General features: G+C 55.1%; 3 protein-coding genes across 8 annotated transcripts in view; 1 reads left to right on the top strand and 2 right to left on the bottom strand.

Moving 5' to 3' along the window:
• The window catches only part of STK4 (serine/threonine kinase 4), a 46,523-nt gene extending 45,927 nt beyond the window's left edge, over nt 1-596 (bottom strand). For both annotated transcript variants that reach the window (XM_035548495.2, XM_050713983.1), the window contains exon 1: nt 458-596. In XM_035548495.2, the coding sequence (XP_035404388.1) occupies nt 458-489 (32 nt within the window). In that variant the 5' untranslated portion in view covers nt 490-596. The remainder of the gene's footprint in view (nt 1-457) is intronic.
• Nucleotides 488-5,081, top strand: TOMM34 (translocase of outer mitochondrial membrane 34). Its single transcript, XM_035548498.2, has 7 exons — nt 488-770; nt 872-971; nt 1,575-1,727; nt 2,392-2,552; nt 2,824-2,968; nt 3,588-3,714; nt 4,035-5,081. The coding sequence occupies exons 1-7, from the start codon at nt 488-490 to the stop codon at nt 4,131-4,133; spliced, it is 1,068 nt and encodes a 355-aa protein (XP_035404391.1). The 3' UTR covers nt 4,134-5,081.
• Nucleotides 5,082-6,679: 1,598 nt separating this feature from the next.
• PABPC1L (poly(A) binding protein cytoplasmic 1 like) lies at nt 6,680-17,856 on the bottom strand. Of its 5 annotated transcripts, XM_035548497.2 has the most exons (16): nt 17,782-17,856; nt 17,099-17,313; nt 16,181-16,374; nt 15,646-15,761; nt 14,770-14,909; nt 13,956-14,050; nt 13,541-13,678; nt 12,976-13,071; nt 12,102-12,368; nt 11,487-11,577; nt 11,083-11,208; nt 10,442-10,578; nt 10,042-10,135; nt 9,505-9,635; nt 8,625-8,714; nt 6,680-8,029 (listed from the first exon to the last, which is right to left on the bottom strand). In XM_035548497.2, exons 2-15 carry the CDS (start codon nt 17,289-17,291, stop codon nt 8,631-8,633), a joined length of 1,902 nt encoding a protein of 633 aa, XP_035404390.1. In that variant the 5' UTR covers nt 17,292-17,313; nt 17,782-17,856; the 3' UTR covers nt 6,680-8,029; nt 8,625-8,630. The 5 variants fall into 5 exon arrangements, 2 of the variants coding, with proteins under 2 accessions (XP_035404390.1, XP_050569941.1); XR_004778905.2 differs by lacking the exons at nt 6,680-8,029; nt 8,625-8,714; nt 9,505-9,635; nt 10,042-10,135; nt 11,487-11,577 and having other exon boundaries at nt 10,443-10,578; nt 11,083-11,211; XR_007708911.1 differs by lacking the exons at nt 6,680-8,029; nt 8,625-8,714; nt 9,505-9,635; nt 10,042-10,135; nt 11,487-11,577 and having other exon boundaries at nt 10,443-10,578.
• Between the last annotated feature and the right edge of the window lie 248 nt (nt 17,857-18,104).

Here is an 18,104-nt window from a genome sequence, read left to right as displayed (position 1 = left end):
AAAGCAGCCGGCAGCTTCCCTGCAAAGATAAGCGCTTACCAAGAGAACATTATCCTTGGGGAGCGGGAGGGAGGAGGGTGCGGGATGGGGTAACGAGGGGAAAAAACGTGAGTGACCACCTCAGGCACCATGCCCAAGGCGCCCAAAGAGCGGCGGTACAAAAGGCGGGTTCCTCTCGCTGAGGTTAAAACAAGGCCTACGTTATTTCGAGGGGAGGAAAAGAGAAGGTTTTGATGCCTAATTAAAAAGCCTAATCACCACACGGACGGCAAACTGCCCCGTTCCTGCCGGACCCGAGGAGCGAGCCCACCCCGCGGCGTCCCGGGGCTGGCACCGCCGTGCCCGGACACCTGAGGCGCGGCACCCCCGGTGCTCCCCTCGCTCCCCCCGTCCCTCCGGGCCTGGTAGGGCCGAGGAGCCTCACGCCGGAGCCCCGTCCCTCCAAGCCAGCCCTTACCGGCGCGGGTTCCGCAGCTGCACCCCGTCCATGGCGCCGCGGGGCCGGCCGCTCCCTCACCGCCTCCCTCACGCCTCCATGGCAGCCCGCCGCCCCTTCCGCTCCGCCGCCGGAAGGCTCCGGGGAGAGCCCGGCCCCGGCCCCGCTTCCCCGAGCCCCGCTCCCGGTGCCGGTCCCGGTTTCGCCCCCGGGATGGCGGCGGGGGGCAGCGCCAGCTCCCTGCGCCGCGCCGGTAACGAGGAGTTCCGCCGCGGGCAGTACGGGCCGGCCGCCGAGCTGTACGGCCGGGCGCTGGCGCTGCTGGAGGACGCGGGTGAGGAGGGGACCGGGCTGGGGAGAGGGGACCGGGAGGGAACCGAGGGGGAGCCGGGGGGTGTCGGAGCGGCGCCTGAGCCCCTCCGGTGTGCCGCGCAGGGGAGGCCGCCGCCGAGGAGAGGAGCGTGCTGCTCGCCAACCGCGCCGCCTGCCACCTCAAGGAGGGCGCCTGCCGCCTCTGCGTCGCCGACTGCTGCGGGTGAGCCGGGGGGGGGTCGGGGGTGGGGGGGCCGGCTGTACCTCAGGGGGGTTCATCCCGGGGGAGCTTCACCCAGGGGGGGCTGCAAACTGGGGGGGTTTCATTCAGGGGGGCTTCACCCAGGGGGGCTTCACCCAGGGGGGTTTCACCCCAGGGGTTTTTCACCTGGGGCGCTGGACCCCCACAGGTGATGCAGCAGCAGATCGCCAGCTGAAAACGCACCCCTCTGGTAAACCTTGGTGACTTATCCCACTTCTGCACCGCACTAGAGTAGAAAAAGTACCGCTCGCCTTTGATTTGCAGGTGTAAAGTTTTCAGGAGTAGCCCCCAAAGCGGGTCTATGTTTCTGGTTGCCAGCCGGGAGGCGGGAATTCCCTTCTTTTCCCTTGTGCCAGTCAGTTCATTAGGGTAGAGAACAAGACAGAAAAGCTCGCTGCCGCAGGATCTCTTCCCACGGTACCGTATCGCTTGAAGTGCACATAAAGACTTTGATCCCACCATCCAGTATTTCCTAGACCAGGCCTATTGAATGCCTTGTAGGAAGGTATCCGGGGACTTCTGCCGGGTGCCTCACAGGCTGTGTCACCTTCTCGCCCCTCACAGCGCGCTCAAGCTGGTCCCGTTTGGCATCAAACCCCTCCTCAGACGGGCAGCAGCCTACGAGGCTCTGGAGAGCTTCCAGCTGGCCTACGTCGACTACAAGACCGTGCTGCAGATCGACTGCTCCATACAGTCGGCGCACGATGGTGTCAACAGGTAATGCCGAACGCTCCCTGGAGGGAAGGCTCGGGAGCAGAACAGCTCGGTCAGCGGCTGCTGGCAGCCCTGCTCCGTGTCTGCAGCGATGCCAGGAGCAAGCTGCGTCCTGAGCGCTTTAATGAAACAACCGAGGCCCTGACGCTTTGTGCGAAGGGCAGGCTTCGTCATGCTTCCTGTGTGCTAACGCCCTTAGCTCCTTCCAAGCTGCTGGTACATTGTTGAGGGCTGGGAATGTTTTCTGTGGAATTTTCTGCTTAGTCTAGTACCTATTTTAAAGAAATAATAATCTTACAAGTTCCAGCATCCTGTCCTATAAGCCTCCCTATGCTGACAGGGATTACAGGCTGCCATAGGCATTTTCTCTTCCTGAAGAAAATTCTGATTCACTTCGTTATTTGCCAGGCTTAGGAATAACCCACGCATCTCTTGCCCAGCTGAGCACTGACAGCCCCAACCCTCATCCTATGGTATTTTTGGCCCTACTATCAGGAAGATATTCCTTTCATTAAATCCCTGACTGTAGAAGGAGCTTAGTTTAGATGCATGTCACGGGGTTAGTGGAGAGATGCTGTCCTCAGTATGAGCCAGGTTATAAAGTGACCCTGCTGGCTCGTGAGTGGCCCATCCAGCCAACAGAGCGACTGCCAGCCATCTCTTCCAGAATGACTAAAGCCCTGCTGGAGAAGGATGGTGTGAACTGGCGCGAGAAGCTCCCACCAATTCCCACGGTTCCCATTTCTGCCCAGAAGAGATGGAGCGCTCCTTCTGCAGCAGCCCCTGCCACAGATGTGCCCCCTGGGAGCACACCACAGGGACACCCAGGTGAGAGCACGTCCCTGGCCGTGCACAGCCCTTCAGCTCAGCAGGGTGATAGCGAGCGAGGCAGCTGCCATCCCTGCTTGGTGTGTCTGCAGCCTGAGATCCCCAGAAACCTGGGCCTGGTTGCTGGTTCTGCCAGAGCCTGCTTGGTTGATGCTGGATCCTTTGATCTCTCTGTCTTGCCTCTATGTGTAGAGGGGCTATTTTCTTTCTGAGAGGCTGCTCTGATCTTATCAGTTTTATAGTGTTCTGTATTCTTTCACACCGTTTCCAGACCACATTGCTGCTGGTGTAGAGAGAGCTCGAACTCTGAAGGAAGAAGGAAATGAACTCGTAAAGAAAGGAAACCATAAGAAGGCAATTGAGAAGTACACTGAGAGCTTAAAGCTCAACCAGGAATGTGCAGCTTACACCAACAGGTACTCCTCAGCTCTTTGCCCAAGTACTTTTTGGCCCGTTATAAAAGCCACCATGGTATTTCATCTGACAAAGCTGCCTGATGTTTGCTCCCAGACAACTGGATAAAAAACACACCAACAAAACACCCACACATGTTCCCCCCTAGTGCAGTCTTCCAAGTAGATTGTATAATGTTCTTTGATCAGATGCTGCAAAAAGCCTGGAGGCACTCAGCTTAGGACTGCTAGGGGGGTTCTCCCTTTAATGCTTGTCTGCCAGGATTGCGTTATTCTGAGCAGTGTCTGCTGCCCCATGAATCACAGAGTGCGTGCTGCTATACTCAGAGTACTTCCAAGACAAGCAGGGCATGTTCTAGACCGGTATAGCTACAAACCTCCACCCTTGAAGTGCTGGCTGCTCTATTTATTGCTGTAAACATCCTCTTTTTTGCAGACTGAAAACCTACTTTTTGCCCTTTTAACTGAAACAGGTGTTGAGCTGAAAAAGTAACAGGTCAGGATAGAGATTGTTTGGGGACTCCAGCTTTGTGCTGTGCTGGGGTTAACTAAGATCTATGTGCGTTGCAGCAGCAGATGCTGCTTTTAGACAAAGGTCTCTAACCAGGTATTTGTATGGCAGAGCTCTCTGTTACCTGACCCTGAAGCAACACAAGGAAGCAGTACAGGACTGCACAGCAGCTCTGAGATTAGATCCTAAAAACATCAAGGCGTTCTACAGACGTGCTCAGGCACTTAAAGAACTGAAGGTAAGTCAGGAGTTTTTGACCAGCTTTAAGCTAGGATTAGGGACCTGTTAATGCCCTATAGAGCATTCGGTGCTAGATGTCTGCCATCAGATAGTGGAGACCTGTGTGGAGTTGAAAGGCATTGTCCTTTACCTCAGTATTTACTGTTTGGATCTTGTGAGTTTCTCAGCATTGGGTCCTGCTTCTTGAAATGCTGGAAGCAGATAGACGTTATGCTGAGTTTTATCATTCCACTAATACCAAGCGATAGTTCTCCTGCAGGGGCCTTAGGAATTGAAAATGTATTTCAATGCACTAACACTTAGAAATTCTTCTTCTAGGATTACAAATCAAGTATTGCTGACATCAACAGCTTGTTGAAAATTGAACCAAAGAACACAGCTGCACTGAAATTACTGCAAGAACTGAAGAGAGCCTAGGATAACCAACAAGGAAAGCTTTTTCTACTGCAGAATAAAGCTTTTTTCCTTCTGAGGTTGTTGCAGGGACCAATCTTAATGCAGGATGGGTACTGAAATCTACCTTCAGCTGCTGCTGAGATGTAGTAGGTTCTGTGCCAGCATAATGAATGTTAAGATACATAATCTGTATCAAAGTTGATTATATGGCTCGAAGATAATTAGAAGATTTAATGCCACTATGTAAGAGGCATATAGGTCAGCTTCCCTGGCTGAAGTCAAGGTGCCTGTAACTACTGGCCTCAGGAACTCTGCATGTGAAGTGGCTGTTCTTGCTGAAGAGCTACAAAGTGAGGTGTTTTTGTTAGTCCTTATTCAGGTGACAGTTTTGCTGCATTTGTGCTGCTATTACTTAACTAAGGTTGCTGACAGACTGCTGCAGTTGCCTGAGCGCTGCATACCCCTCTTAGACGCAAGTCACAGTTACTTGCACAGGGTTGAGCATATTCCCTCTCCTACTTGATACCTGCTGGCCCTCAGCTGAATTTCTGCTACTTAGTGCGACCAGGCAGGTGTTTACAGCAGCAGCTTTCTTTTATTTTTAATTGTTCTGCACATATAAGAGAACCACCAGTTAAGTTAAACCTGCCTTGTTACACAGTGCACTACTTCCGTGAGATTAGAGGTGCTCAGGCATTTTACAGCCTTGTTTTGTTTTTTTGTTTGGTTTGTTTTAAACTTCAGCTTGTCTGTGCCTTCTGAAGCAGTTGCTGCAGGGTGTTACAGGGACTAGGGTATGCAGTAATATCAGAGCTGAGGCCTGGCATACTATTTCAATGCATGTTTATACTTTTTTTTTCCTTATTGTATTGATGGCACTGACTTAAAAGGGTAGATAAAGAGAGTGTTGGAGTTGTTCTATGAACCGTTACAACTGTTCACATTAAAGCCATGTTTATTTTCACTCTAGATGTGTGTTTCTTATGGGATGGAAGGCGTAGGAAAACTGGAACACTTTCTTACTGCTTTGTTTCATTCTGACACCCCACTTGTCAGAGGAATTCAAGCATTGCTTTAACTGCCTTGCTTTGGAAGCCAGCTGCCAGACAGCAGGCTCCAGCCATTGCTCACTCTTACACCTTGTACAGGGGCGTAGTGCTTCCACCAGTAGAGTCACGATGGTGAACAATTGACCTGAACCAGCTGCTTACAATAGAGACTGAGAGACAGAAGCTAGCCTGTAAGTCTGGCTTTGAGTACCTATTTTTCCCCACCTTATCTCTCCCAGCCATTAGTGCTCCAGGCAGGTGCTCCATTGAACTGAGTTTAGAAGGCAGGCACCACTTATGCTGTTACGCTCAGGTATCACAAAGACTTATCTTAGCTTGATGCTAAGTAGCTCTTTGTAGGTCCCGGGCCTGTACACCATCAGCTGTAACGCACCAGGGTTTGAAACAACACCTCCCCCGGGGCACAACTCGCTTCGTTCGCTAAACACCGCAGCTCATTGATCCTGCAACCACCATTTCCCCAAGCTATTAGCGAGCTAAGCGTGATGGATTTCAGGGTGGGGCAGCACAGGCCAGCAGTGCACAGATCAGCAGTGCACAGATAAGCAAAGTCTGGCATACAGGAGGAACTGTCTGCTCTTAACAGAAGAGCTCTCCTTTTAACAGCCGTGCTGTTATCAGGACTGGCAGATACCTGCCCTGTTCAACTACACTTCATTACAGTAGGTCCAAGCAGCAGCAATCACTCTCTCTCCCCCCTCTAAGCACAGAAAGCTTTTTTTTCCCCCCCTCTACCTTATCTAAGGCTTTCCCCACTGAAGTGCAATGCCACCAGATAGACACAGATCAAGCACAGCTACAAGACACCATGCTTCAAGCCCAGGGTCACTTCTGCCTGTGTCCCCTTCTGTTCCAGGAAGGGTGCTGCTATCTGCACACGCTGCTCCCCAGGCACACGAAGGTACTGCTATCCACACGGGCAGCTGGAGAGTGCCTGTCATAGAGGCATGCCTCCATCCGCCCTTTTCAGAAGGCACAGCAACTATTCCAAGCTGGACTCACGTGTGCATTGTTGCTCCTGCCTCAACTTGCTAAAGCTTCAGACTCCCCGGAGGAGCTCAGAGAACTACTCTGAAAACTTTCCGGTATTGTCCTTGTCTCACTACACAGGGATCCAAGTGGCAAGTTTACCTTTCCACTTAAAAAAACCCTGTTTTTTGATCATATCCTTTCTTAGGCTGTTCCATACTCTGCCTCTTCCTGCGCCCCCCACTCTGAATTCCCTCTAGCTTTACAGCTGTCTTCCTGAGCCAAGGCATCCAGCACTGTCAGTGGTGGCACAGGCACATCTCAACTGATCCGTTGCACCTGAACAACCATTTCAGACTCAAATTAGGCAACAACAGAATTAATTTTACTTGTACAATTCTGTCCCAGCTCCTTATATGCATAACTGATACGCAACTTGCATTTTTTTCCTCCTGTGCATCAAATAGATTTAGTCCTTTGTAGACTTATCAGTGAGATGTTTAAGTAGTATACAGTTCAGGCTGGGGGGCATCCTCTGTAACAAAAAGAAATACTTAAGGAGATCAGAGCAGGAATGAAGAAAAGCCCCAGGAAAGAATCCCAGCTGAGCAGAACATATACCATGGAAGAGCAAATATGTAAGTGCTATTAAAATGCTGGAAGGAAAACAAGAGGTAGGAGGGATGAATCAGCAACGAGCTGAAGTCAGGGTATGATACAGCACAGAAGCAAGCCCAAGAGAGCAGCACCAGCACACACGCTGGATAGAAAGCAGGTAGCTTGTGCTGATGGAGGTGTGCTCCTATAGACTAGGAAAAGCAGTCAAATAAGGTCAATACATTGACAGCACCAAGGAGCCTCCAGGGAATGGAATTCCATTCCTAAATAGGAAGAGCAAAGCATTAAGGCCCGGATGACTATAGCAACTGCAGCATGCTCCAGGAGAGGCTGAGAGCACAGAAAACAGCAATAACAGGCCTTGATGCCCATGAGCAGAGCATCCCACTGAGCCAGGGTGCAATTATCAGTGTTTTCGGTCCTTGAAATTGGTCAGAAAAACCCATGGGAGAAGCAAGTTCTGATTTACAGATTTTGGTCACAGTATCTCAAGCTGGGTCTTGCGCACCAGAGCCACGCAGTATGATGACCAGAAGGTACTCAGTCCCAGTACTCTGCAGGCATACAAGCTCTGTTACAAAGGAAAAACCGCAAGAGGATGAAGCCTTTTAAAAGAAAATTAAAAGGGCTAGCTAGAAAGGATAAGAATGGAAGTGGATGCTGTGAAATTTGCTCAAAGTCACCCTTTGAGAGTGGAAGGATCAGGAGAGCTGTCGGTCAGCAATTTGTTCGTTTAATCCTATACAGCAGTTCCTGACCCTGAGCCAGCTCTGGGGACTGCCACCCTGCCAACACCACGAGCTTCAAGCACTAATTACAACAGCTTGGCTTGAGTCTGTCCCTCCACCTGCATGAAACAGACACAGCATTTGCTGCCCTTCTGCAAAGGAAACTAACCCATGCTTTGGGGAGTGGAAGCATCAGTTCTTTATTAGTGTCAGCTACAGGAACAAGTAAAACTACAGAACCCAATCAATTCACTAAAAGGATGATTCATCTGCACTTGTCATTTCCTGGGCAACCGAACTGGGCTGGGTTCCACACTACATCTCACAAGACACTTTCAGAAGAGAAGAGAATTAACTTTGGAATTTTTATACAGGTGCAGGGAGGAAGCAGCAGGGTTTACAATACGCACAAGAAAACAGGATGGGGCATTGAAGGCAGACCAGTGTCGCTATACAGTCATAATTCCAGAAGCACGGCGGGGTGGCTGCTGTTGTTCTGCCAAGGCAATGTTGTCAGGACTTGCTCCCAATCCTAGTTAGAAAAAACACAAAGAACGCACATATGTAATTTTCAGCTGCTAGAAGAACAATTTGATCCAGACAAGAATTCACAGGTCATCTCTGAACTTGGATTAATTCGGCGTTTCCTTGTGATCACAAGTCAAAGAAGTTATCACCTTCAAAGGGGGAATTGCTTGCTGATGAGTCTGTCCCACGCTCAGCAGCAGGGCTGGCTCTCCTGATCTATCCCATGCAGGAGCACCAACATTTTTTAAGCGTATCTGCTGACAAGGTTCTGCAGCACCAGCAGGGAAGTCCTAGGAGAGGTTGTGCCAGTCCCCCCAAGGAGGGCAGAAAAGCGAGGTCCTTCCCTCTGTTCCTTCCTGGCAGCACAGGTGTTGCCCTCATGAACACAAGGGGAAGGGGGCAAGGAAAGGACCACACAGAACTATGTTGTTGCAGTACAATTAAGTCTGGAAAATGGAGGATGAATCGCATGATTTAAAGTGGAGTATTACAGTATATACAGCCTCACTTGGTCTGCACAAGAAACCCAATCCCCAGCTTCAGTCATAAGCCACAGACCCCGAGCGCACGCCAGCTCCCGCAGCCACCCCCGCACCTACCTGGGCTCACTGCAGGAACGCCGCCGCGCTGCCCTTGTGCGACGTCTCGGTGGCCTGGTGCGCCTGGAGAACAGCCACAGCTTCCTCGATCTGTGCAGAGAGCACAAGTTGGGGAAGAGAGGAGCTGCTTTGACACAGGATCACACTGCACGAGAACTGCAGTGCTCCAGGTCTCAGTGCAGCCCCCGCACAAGCCCCACTTCTCGGGGGTAAGGGGTAAGTAAAAACAACAATAATAAATCTAAGGCTGTTGCTTCTGCTAGAACGTGGATCAGCCCACGGACATCTTCTGCCTCCTCCCTAAGGAAGGGCTGGGGCATTTCTCCTTTTCTGCAGGAGTCACAGAAGGCCAGAGTGAACTCAAGCTTCTCCATAGGCGAAGCTGCCCAGCAGCACCCAGCAGAGCCTAGGCTCCTCTGGAAGTGCCAGCAGAACGCTGAAAGTGAATCCTGCCTCCGAGCAGCAACAAGGCAATGCAGTTAATTCCTTGTGACTGTTTTAATGGGAACCGGAAGCTAAACATTCACCGGGATTAAAAACAGAACTAAGTGAAAACCGTTTCCCTATTTCATTCTGGGGAGCAATGCTCACCCTGCCTTCTCCCCTTCTCGCTTCCTATCCACCTCCAAACCACCCCTAGGGCTTGGCCGTGCTTACAGAGCTGCTCTGAGCTCTTCTTGCTGAAAGCAGGCAGACGTGATCAGCCTGGGGCCCTGTCTGTCTGTCTTTCACTGTACAGAGGCAGCTACTTTATCTTTCTATGGATATCAAGTCCTTGACCCATCTTCTGGGCCACAGCCACCTTCCCTCATTTAGTGTTTGCAGCAGCACATACGTTGCCCTCGGGACGTGATGTGCTTGGGCACCGAGTGCCCCCTACCTTGGAGTGCAGGGAGTCGGGGGACTCCAGGAGGAGCAGCAGCTCCGAGTTGTCGATCTCCAGCAGCATCCCCGTGATCTTGCCAGCCAGCGAGGCGTGCATCGCGTGGATCAGAGGGTAGAGGCGCTCACCTGCTCCAAGCACCGGGGAGGACATCAGTGAGCACTATACAAGACCTCCGGTGGTTTCAAACCCCGTGCAAGCCCCCCTGCCCTCCCAGCTCTGTGCTCCCCTCTCCCCTACCCAAACTACTCTGCTCCCAACCCTCCCTTAGGCAGGGAGGGTTTCGGCACACGGAGGGAAGCTGCCAGGTGAAGCAGGCACCAGCTGCAGGAGTTGGGCAGCACAGGCACCATGGAGCTCTGCCATATCCTTCCCTTTTTTTTTTTTTTTTTAAAAGCAGCATATTATCAGAGCAATCCAACAAGGGCATTCTCCTTGCAGCTAAGTTTTCCCTGGTGCATTTAAGTCTGCCTGCCTGTGCACGCAGCCCCGTGGTCAGGCAGCAGGACCTCCTCCGGCAGCAGGGACACCCACCTATCATTTGCTTCTGCTCCTGAGGAGGGGCTGCTGCAAGCATGGATGCTGTCAGCGGCTCCTGCCCCTGGACATGCACAGCGGGTTCTCCCACCTGGATAAAGCAACGCAGAGAGCAGCGATCAGGCTGGAAGCAATGCACAAGTTCACCAGTGTGCAGCAACGGTGCTGGTCCCTGGGTGCAGCGGGGAGTTTCACCCTTCAGAGCTGCTGCTGCAAGCTCTGGCACTGCCTACTCGTACCCCAATGCCAGCTTTTAGGAAAACCAGAGCCAGGCATCGCCTCCGCATTGCTGCAGGACCCAGATCTGCAGCCCCAGGAAAGGAACCCATCGCACCAGTTATAACCAGAGCCGCGGGGATCCCACAAGGAGCACACCCACGGCGCAGGCGGGCGCTACCTGCGGGGCCCCGGGCGGCACGCTGCCCAGCGGCTGGATGTTCCTCACGGCCGGCGAGTACTTGTACTGCGGGGCGCCCCGCGGCAGGGTGGGCGAGGAGGGCACCCGGGCGCTGACCGTCTGCGTCCCTATGTTGGCTGCAAGAGGGAGGGAAGAGACGGTTAAAAACACACCCAAACCCAGCTGAACGGGTTTCAAACCCGTTTGAGCCCACGGGCTCAAACAGCCCCCAAGACAAAGGCAGCATCCCCAGGATGGGCGCTGCCCTCCCGCCCACTGGTCTGGGCAGAGGGCAGGAGCTGGCCAAGGCACCCACATCTCACCCCCCTAGAGACCCCCTTGTCAGGCCCCAGCTCCAAGCAGCCCTGACACGAGCGGGTTTTTCTGGAGTCAGCCTCGGCAGCAGGTGAGAACCTCTGAGCACTGAGCCATGGCTGTATCACCATCTTTAAAGAGCAGCGCCCAACACAACCAGTCTGGTGTCACAGACCTACCCCTTTACCTGAACGACCACAGCATTCCCCAGAATTTACTGGGGACACTGCTCCAGCCCCAGCACCACCCAAACTCCCCCACGAGCAGTCACACTATCCCTGCACACCCAGCACGGCGGGGCCTGAGCCGGGTCCCCCTGCGCTCACCCACTCTCTGGGCCTGGGGGGGCACGCGAGGCACTTGGGTGGACGCCTGTCTCATGGTGCTGATGTTGGACAGCAGGCGCCGGGGCTGCACGGCAGCTCTCAGGATGGGGGTGGCTGAAGGATACGCTGCTGGAGAGATGGAGCACAATTAGCGAGGCTGCCGGGTAGAAATAAGTGTGGAAGAGATGCTGGGAAGGGGCCGTGGCTGGGAAAAGCCTCCATGGGCAACCCGAGCCCCAGTGCCTGTCACCAGTGAGCCCCGCACCAAGGTACCGCCTGCTTTCCCAAGCACTGACTTCCCGTGGCTGCACGTTTTACATTTTGTGGTGTTTTTAGAGAGCCCTCGGTCCCCAGCGCGGCCCAGCTGGCCCTGAGCACCCGTGGGGACAGACGGACGCACTCACGGGGAGGCCGGGAGGGCTGCGCACTCCAGCGAGTGGCGGGGCGGACGGGGACAACTGGGCTAGGGCTGTAGAAAGTAGCTCTGGTTTGTGGCTACGGAGGGAGAACACGTTATATCCAAGGTGACCCGGGAGCTGAGCCACGTCAGATCAGCACAGAGCAGCATCTCAGCAGCCACCACAGACAGGTGAGCCAAAACCACGCTCTGCAGCATGCCAAAGCTTTTTTAAAGATCTTAAAGATCTGCTTCCAGTCCTGACAACTGCGTTTCCTCCAGCACATCCACTTATCTCCTCCCCACAGGCTTTTGCACGCCTCTAACCCTTCTCCCTCCCCTCATTTCATTACTGGGCTCTTTCCCCACGCTTGAACCTTCACACCAAACTTCTCCTTGGTGATCCACCAAATACCCAGCCCATAGCTGGAGCACCTCAAGCCAGCCTTTCCACAAGCCCTGCCGCTGACTCGGCAGCTGGGCACCACCAGCAGCCGGCACACACACAGCTCTGCACAAAACGGAGACGTGCTCCTGGACCTGACTGCCCACCTCCCCCAGCACACAGCAAATTCGGGTCCCCAGGCAAGGCTGTCACCGCAGGACGGGAGCAGGGACTCACCTGAGGGATGGGGGGTAGGAAGTACCCCGGGGGGGGCTGGAAGGAGCCAAGGAGGGGGCCGGGCAGGGCCCTCATGGTAGCTAATCGCTGCATGTACTGGTTGGTGAGAATTGCTTTCCGCTCCTCTTTCCTTTGGGCGAGGGCGACGTAGAGAGGCTTAGTGCTGACGATCCGCCCGTTCATTTCGGTCACGGCCTTGGTAGCCTCTTCTGGGGAGGAAAAACATACAAAGCCAAACCCTTTGCTGTGGCCACCCTCTGTCATCACCTAAAATTGGATTAGAACAACACAGCTAAGTCCACACATCAGCACGGCCACCCGCGAAGCACCCCGTGGGGCCCCCCCCAGCACCCACACCCCAGGCGGGACGGGTCGGCACGGGGTGCTCCCATGGCTGGGCTGGGCTCACAAGGGTAGATTACCCCAGGGGAGGGGAGGACACAATGGGATGAAACCCAAAGGTTCGCTAAACACCAAGGTCAGTCTGGGCCAGCCCAAGACCTGCGACCTGTGACCCTCCACAGGGTCTGTGCCAAGCCCTGCAGGACCCAGAGACGCTCTGGCATCTGCTGCTTGCTCGTGAGCAAGTGAGGGTTGCATGCTGTCACGTCAGTGCAGAACCACGTGAGCAACCGTGCGGTACTGAGAAGGATCCTCTTTTCAAGTGCCACATCCTGCGCTTAGCAGGGCTGGGATAACTCAGCAAGGTTACGAAGTACTTGCTGAATCAGTAAGTGTTGGACACAAGTGACACATCCTTCACGCTTGCCTTGAGATACAAGCCAGCAGCAGGGAGCTCTAGCTCAACAGGACGACTGTCCTGACCCCTTTCCAAGGGCTGAACGTGCCGGCCAGCCCAGCCCTGGCCCCTCACCTTCGCGCTGGTGATGGTGCCGTAGGGAGAGAACTCCTTCCTCAGCCGCTCGTCGTCTATCCCATCGTCCAGGTTCTTCACATACAGGTTGACCCCCTGCAAACGGGCAGAAAAGCAGCTTGGCCTCCTCCAGAAAGTACAGCGGGCTCCCAAGATTTACAGCAGCTTTTATAGCTGACGTTTTGTCAGCAGCTTAGCCAAGAGGTGGGACAACCCAAAAATACTCCAGTGAGATCAGTGACTTGAAGAGGAGCCAGGGCTGTACGTGTGCTGTGCCCGCAGGGGAGATGCCCTGAGCAAAGCGGGGCTCGGGTCACTGCTATGAAGTTGCTCCAAGAGCTCAGGAAACCTCCTAATTTCCAGACTAATATTTTATTTCTGGAAAAAAGCAGGCCTGTTTGTTCACCCGTCAACACTACCCTGCATTTAGATCTCTCTCCTCTTTGCTGATACTGCTTCCCTGGACATTAAGGATAGTGACCAGAGCCCTGCGTGGGTACTTGCATCGAAAAGGACGCATCCATGGTGTGGGTCCTCAGGACGCAGCGTCCCACTCCTCTCTTACCTGGTACCTGCTCACTCGCTCCTGCTTGATCTGCTCAAATTTCCGTTTCAGCTCGCTCTGCCGCTCCAGCCGCTTCTGTGCCCGGCCCACGTACACCACCCGCCCGTTGATCTCCTTCCCGTTCATGTCGGCCACGGCCTGCCAGCAGAAAGCACGGCTCTGAGCAGCGCAGACCCCAGCCCAGCCCCACCACGAGCAGAGACCTCCCCAGGCGAGCGCAGGGCAGGGGCTTTGCTCTCACAGAGCCCCCACCAAGGGCTGGCCCTCGCGGGTGCTGCCCATCCAGGCACCCACGCTGGCACCCAGACCAGCAGATCCCCACCCGAGGACAGGGGAGGTCCCGGCAGGTGACCGGCTGGGACAGCCGACAGGCAGCCGAGCTGCCACTGCCTCGCCCCAGCGATTTGTGGCTTGCCTTCTGGGCTTCTTCGTGCTTCTCGAAGTTCACAAACCCAAAGCCCTTCGAGCGGCCAGAGCTGTCCATCATGACTTTGACGCTCAGAGTCTTTCCTGCAAGAGGGAAGGAGAGATTGTTCTATAAAAGGGTGCCCACCCAGGGCACAGGAGCAGGCAAAGCCACCACGAGGCACCGGTGCAGTGAGGAGATCAGTCGAGTGGCAGGAGGAGCTGCTGGATCCCTGCTGCCACACGGGAAATGGAGGCTGCGGGGTGGACAGCACAATCCCTCCCACCCAGGGTGCTGCTCACATTGCCACTGGCTTTTTGGGCCCTATGGCCAGAAGTTCTCATCTCCCTTCATATATGAACGCACACATGGGACACTGCTGTGCTAACGCACGGACTGTACTAAGCCCTGGTGCAAGAGGCATCCTCCAGTAGCAGGCTGAACTGGGAAAGCCACTTTTGCTTTAAAAGAGACTTAACATCTCTTATTTTCGTGGCTCCTATAACCAGTATGCTGTTTTCAAGACAGTTTCAAAAACAAAAATCAAAACCTGCAAACCCACGAAACTTTTATTGGGAAGGAAGTGGCTCCAAAAAAAAAAGAGAACACCTAATAGTATCCTCTATCATTACAGGAAAGTGCACATGACATCCTGACAACTTAAGTCACTGCAGTCCTGTGGCCACATGGTGTTTAAGCAAAGCAGATCACATCAAGATAAGGGCTCTGTATTCCAGCCAAGCATTCTCCCCATCTTCTTTGCAGTTGCCCCAGCTCCAGTTTACCAGACATTAGGATATTTGGCTTCAACAACCACACTCACCAAACTTGGAGAATATTTCCCGCAGTCTGTCATCATCCATGTCATCCCCAAAGTTCTTGATGTAGACGTTGGTGAACTCCGTTGCCCTAGCCCCAAACTCTGCATCGCGCTCTTTGCGGGATTTGAAGTGGCCAACAAACCTGCAGGAAGCAAGCAGAGGCCCATGAACTCCCCATGTCCTCCGTAGAGGGAAGAGAGAGGCATCTGTCTTGGTAGGGGCCAGGAGAGACCCTTGCGCTTCAGGCACCACCTGGGTCACCATAAGCCACCAAGTGTTTCACACCCAGCACCTCCAGACCCCACTGAAGCAGGGTGAGCACTGATACAGGCTGCAGCTCCGTCCTGGGCACAGCCAGGGGTATCACTCAAAAAAAAAAAAAAAATGCCACCACGTTTCAGCTCTTTCTCTGAAGTTATCACCAAGCCCTTCAGGGAGCTGCTTGCCTCCACAAAAAAGGGATGTACGGAAGCAGCCCACAACATCTGAGATGATGCAATGTCAGCAGAGGGCTGGAGAACAACCAGACCTCTTCCTGCCCCAGATTATCTGACCCCTGATAGCAGCGATCGAGGACCAGCCCTGCTTGGCGGGCATTCATTACACTGCCTCAGCAGTAAAACACAGCCCTGGGTCAGGCTCCTTCCCCACCACCAGGAACAACTCAAAACCACGATCACACTTCCATCAGCATGGACCACAAATGACTCACAGCTCCGGAAAGCAGAGCTGTAGCGCTTAACCAGGAAGGGAAGAGAGGAGACACCGAGGACAGGAGTCAGCAGCCTGAGCAGGGCACGTGTTTGCTCGCAAGCACGCACCAAGCTGAGGGAGGAGTGCCACGGCAGGCCCAGGGACGCTCCTCCTCCCACACTTACACCTTGCGGTCGTTGAGCAGCATCCCGTTCATGGTCTCGATGGCCCGAGTTGCTGCCTCCTGAGTCTCAAAATGAACAAAGCCATAGCCACGGGATCCGTTTTCATCACAGACCACCTACAACAGCAGGGCAAGGAGAAGTTTAAAAAAAAAAAAAGTAAAAACCACAGATGGTAGTTTTCTCCCAACTTACACACAAGTAGGTCTCAGGAAAGCCCACCCTCCTTCCCCAGGGGCTCTCCCTCTTCCCCTGACATCCCGCTCCCACAGCGGCAGAGCAGCGTTCAGGTGCTCACAGGTTGCAGGTCAGGGACCACGAGGAAAGGAGAGGGGGTGGGTGCAGGGAGGAAAAGCACCCTGTCCCCACGGGAAACACAGGGCCTTGTGGCTTCCATCCAGGCAAAGGGTGGGAATTCAGAGGAAATTTAGGAAGAAAAGCAGGAAAGTGAGTTTCAGCTGATGGGAATGCACTGCCGAGAACTTGGGGAAGCTCTGCAGCAAGCCCCCTTCTCCGCAGCACAGCCGCAGACACATACCTTGCAGGACAGGATGTTCCCAAAGGCCGAGAACGTGTCATACAGGGCTTTGTTATCAATGGAGTCATCCAGATTCTTGATAAATACATTTCCAACCCCTGATTTCCTGAGCCCGGGGTCTCGCTGGGACCACATGATACGGATAGGACGGCCTTTGATCACCTCAAAGTTCATGGTATCCAGGGCTCGCTCAGCTGGCAAAGAGGTGAGCACAAAGAGAGAGAACGGTCACAGAGATGGACCTCCTTCCCCGTCCTACAGCACGCAAGACAGACACAGGAATCGGGGACACTGCTGGGCACCTCGTTAAACCAAACGAGGCAGGAGGCCTCAGCACATTCCAGAAGCACCTGGCAGCAGAGCATTAATTTCGCTGCAAGCTCAAGTTTGGCCAATGCCCAAGTCATTTACTGGGTAATGACTCTGGTCTCCAGGGCAACTAACCCAACACCTTCCCATCGCTGCTGCCTCCCTCCAAAATAAGTCTCCTTGTGGGTAATTCTGCCATTCAGCGCTGTATTGCTGTAGTCAGCAGGGTGAGAAGGCCCTGCCTGCCAGCAGGGACATCAGGAAGGGGACCTCGCTTCTCCTTGGCACGAGCAAGCAGGGCAGAAGGGGTTTCAGTGCCCTTCCCCATGAGCTCAGAGGGAGGAGACTCTTGCAATTCCCTTCTTCTCCCCTTGAAGGAACCCAAAGCCCTGCTGCTGCGTCATCTCCCAGTCCCTGAGATGGGCAATCACCCAGCCACAGGAGAAGAGAGCACAGACTGGGGTTAACTGCAACCAGAACCCAGCCTCAGCAGGATATCAGCAGCCCTAGCAGCTGACACATCCCCTCAGACAACTGCCGACCCCACTCCTCTTGCACCACCCCAAAGGCATAAGGCAGCCCCTCGGGGCCACCCTACACGGGGCTCACCATCCGCCGGCTGCTGGAAGTTTATGTAGGCGTAGCCCAGCGATCGGCGCGTGGCAACATCCCGGCAGACCCGGATGGACATGATGGGCCCGGCGGGCGAGAACTTCTCGTAGAGCATGGCTTCGGTCACGTCTGGGTGGAGGTCCCCCACGTAGAGAGAGGCTAACGGGTAGCCGGGGCCGCTGGCATTCATGGCGTTCAACTGCAAAGCTCAGCTGCGAAGGGAGACGGGTTTGAGACGCAGAGCGTGGGTTTGGGGTCAGAGCAGCCCTTCCCCATGAGAAACCTCCATGGGATGAGAAGCCCCAGAGCACAACACAGCGGGGTACGAAGCTGTGAGGAGACACCAGCCAACGCTAGGACCCCTCAGAGAACAGAAGCGCAGCTCCCAGCTGGAAGCACACCTCCGGGGCTCCTACCTGAGAGCCCCAACCCCCCCGGGACTTATTAAAACACCCCGCGGACGCTGAGGGGAGAGGCACGGAGGGGGGGGGCGGGGGGAGATGCACCGGGGGACCCCCGGCTGCAGCCGAGGGCTGAGGGGAGGCCGGGGCCAGGGCCACGAAGGGAGCCGGGGGAGAGGCCCGGGGAGGCGGGGGCCCGATCCCCGCGGGCACGGAGGGGCCGTGCGGGGCTGCGAGGAGGCTGTGGGGCTGTGGGGCCCCCCCCGTCCCCTCACTCACGGCGAGCAGCTCCGGCGGCTCCGCTCGCAGCACCGCTCCCGCTGCGGCTGCCGCCAGCCCCCGCCTCTTCCCGCGGCGGCGCCGGGGGCGGGCCGGGGCCGGGGCCCTCCCCGGGGCCTTCCCCGCCCTCCGGCGGCTCCGCCCGGCCCGGCCCGGCCCGGCCCTGCCCGGCTCGGCTCCGCCCGGCCCGGCCCGCGGCACCGCCCCCGGGGGCAGCCGGGCGGTGCGGCCTGGTGCGTGCCAGGGCCCCGCGGGTAGTTCCCTGGAGGGGCAGCCCCAAACTCATCCCACGGCCGAGGGGTACGAAATAGGAGGATGAGAGG

This window comes from Cygnus atratus, chromosome 16, assembly GCF_013377495.2.
Source record: "Cygnus atratus isolate AKBS03 ecotype Queensland, Australia chromosome 16, CAtr_DNAZoo_HiC_assembly, whole genome shotgun sequence".
Taxonomy (NCBI): domain Eukaryota; kingdom Metazoa; phylum Chordata; class Aves; order Anseriformes; family Anatidae; genus Cygnus; species Cygnus atratus.
The sequence above is the reverse complement of the archived record's forward strand: the minus strand, read 5'-3'. Positions and strand labels throughout refer to the sequence as shown.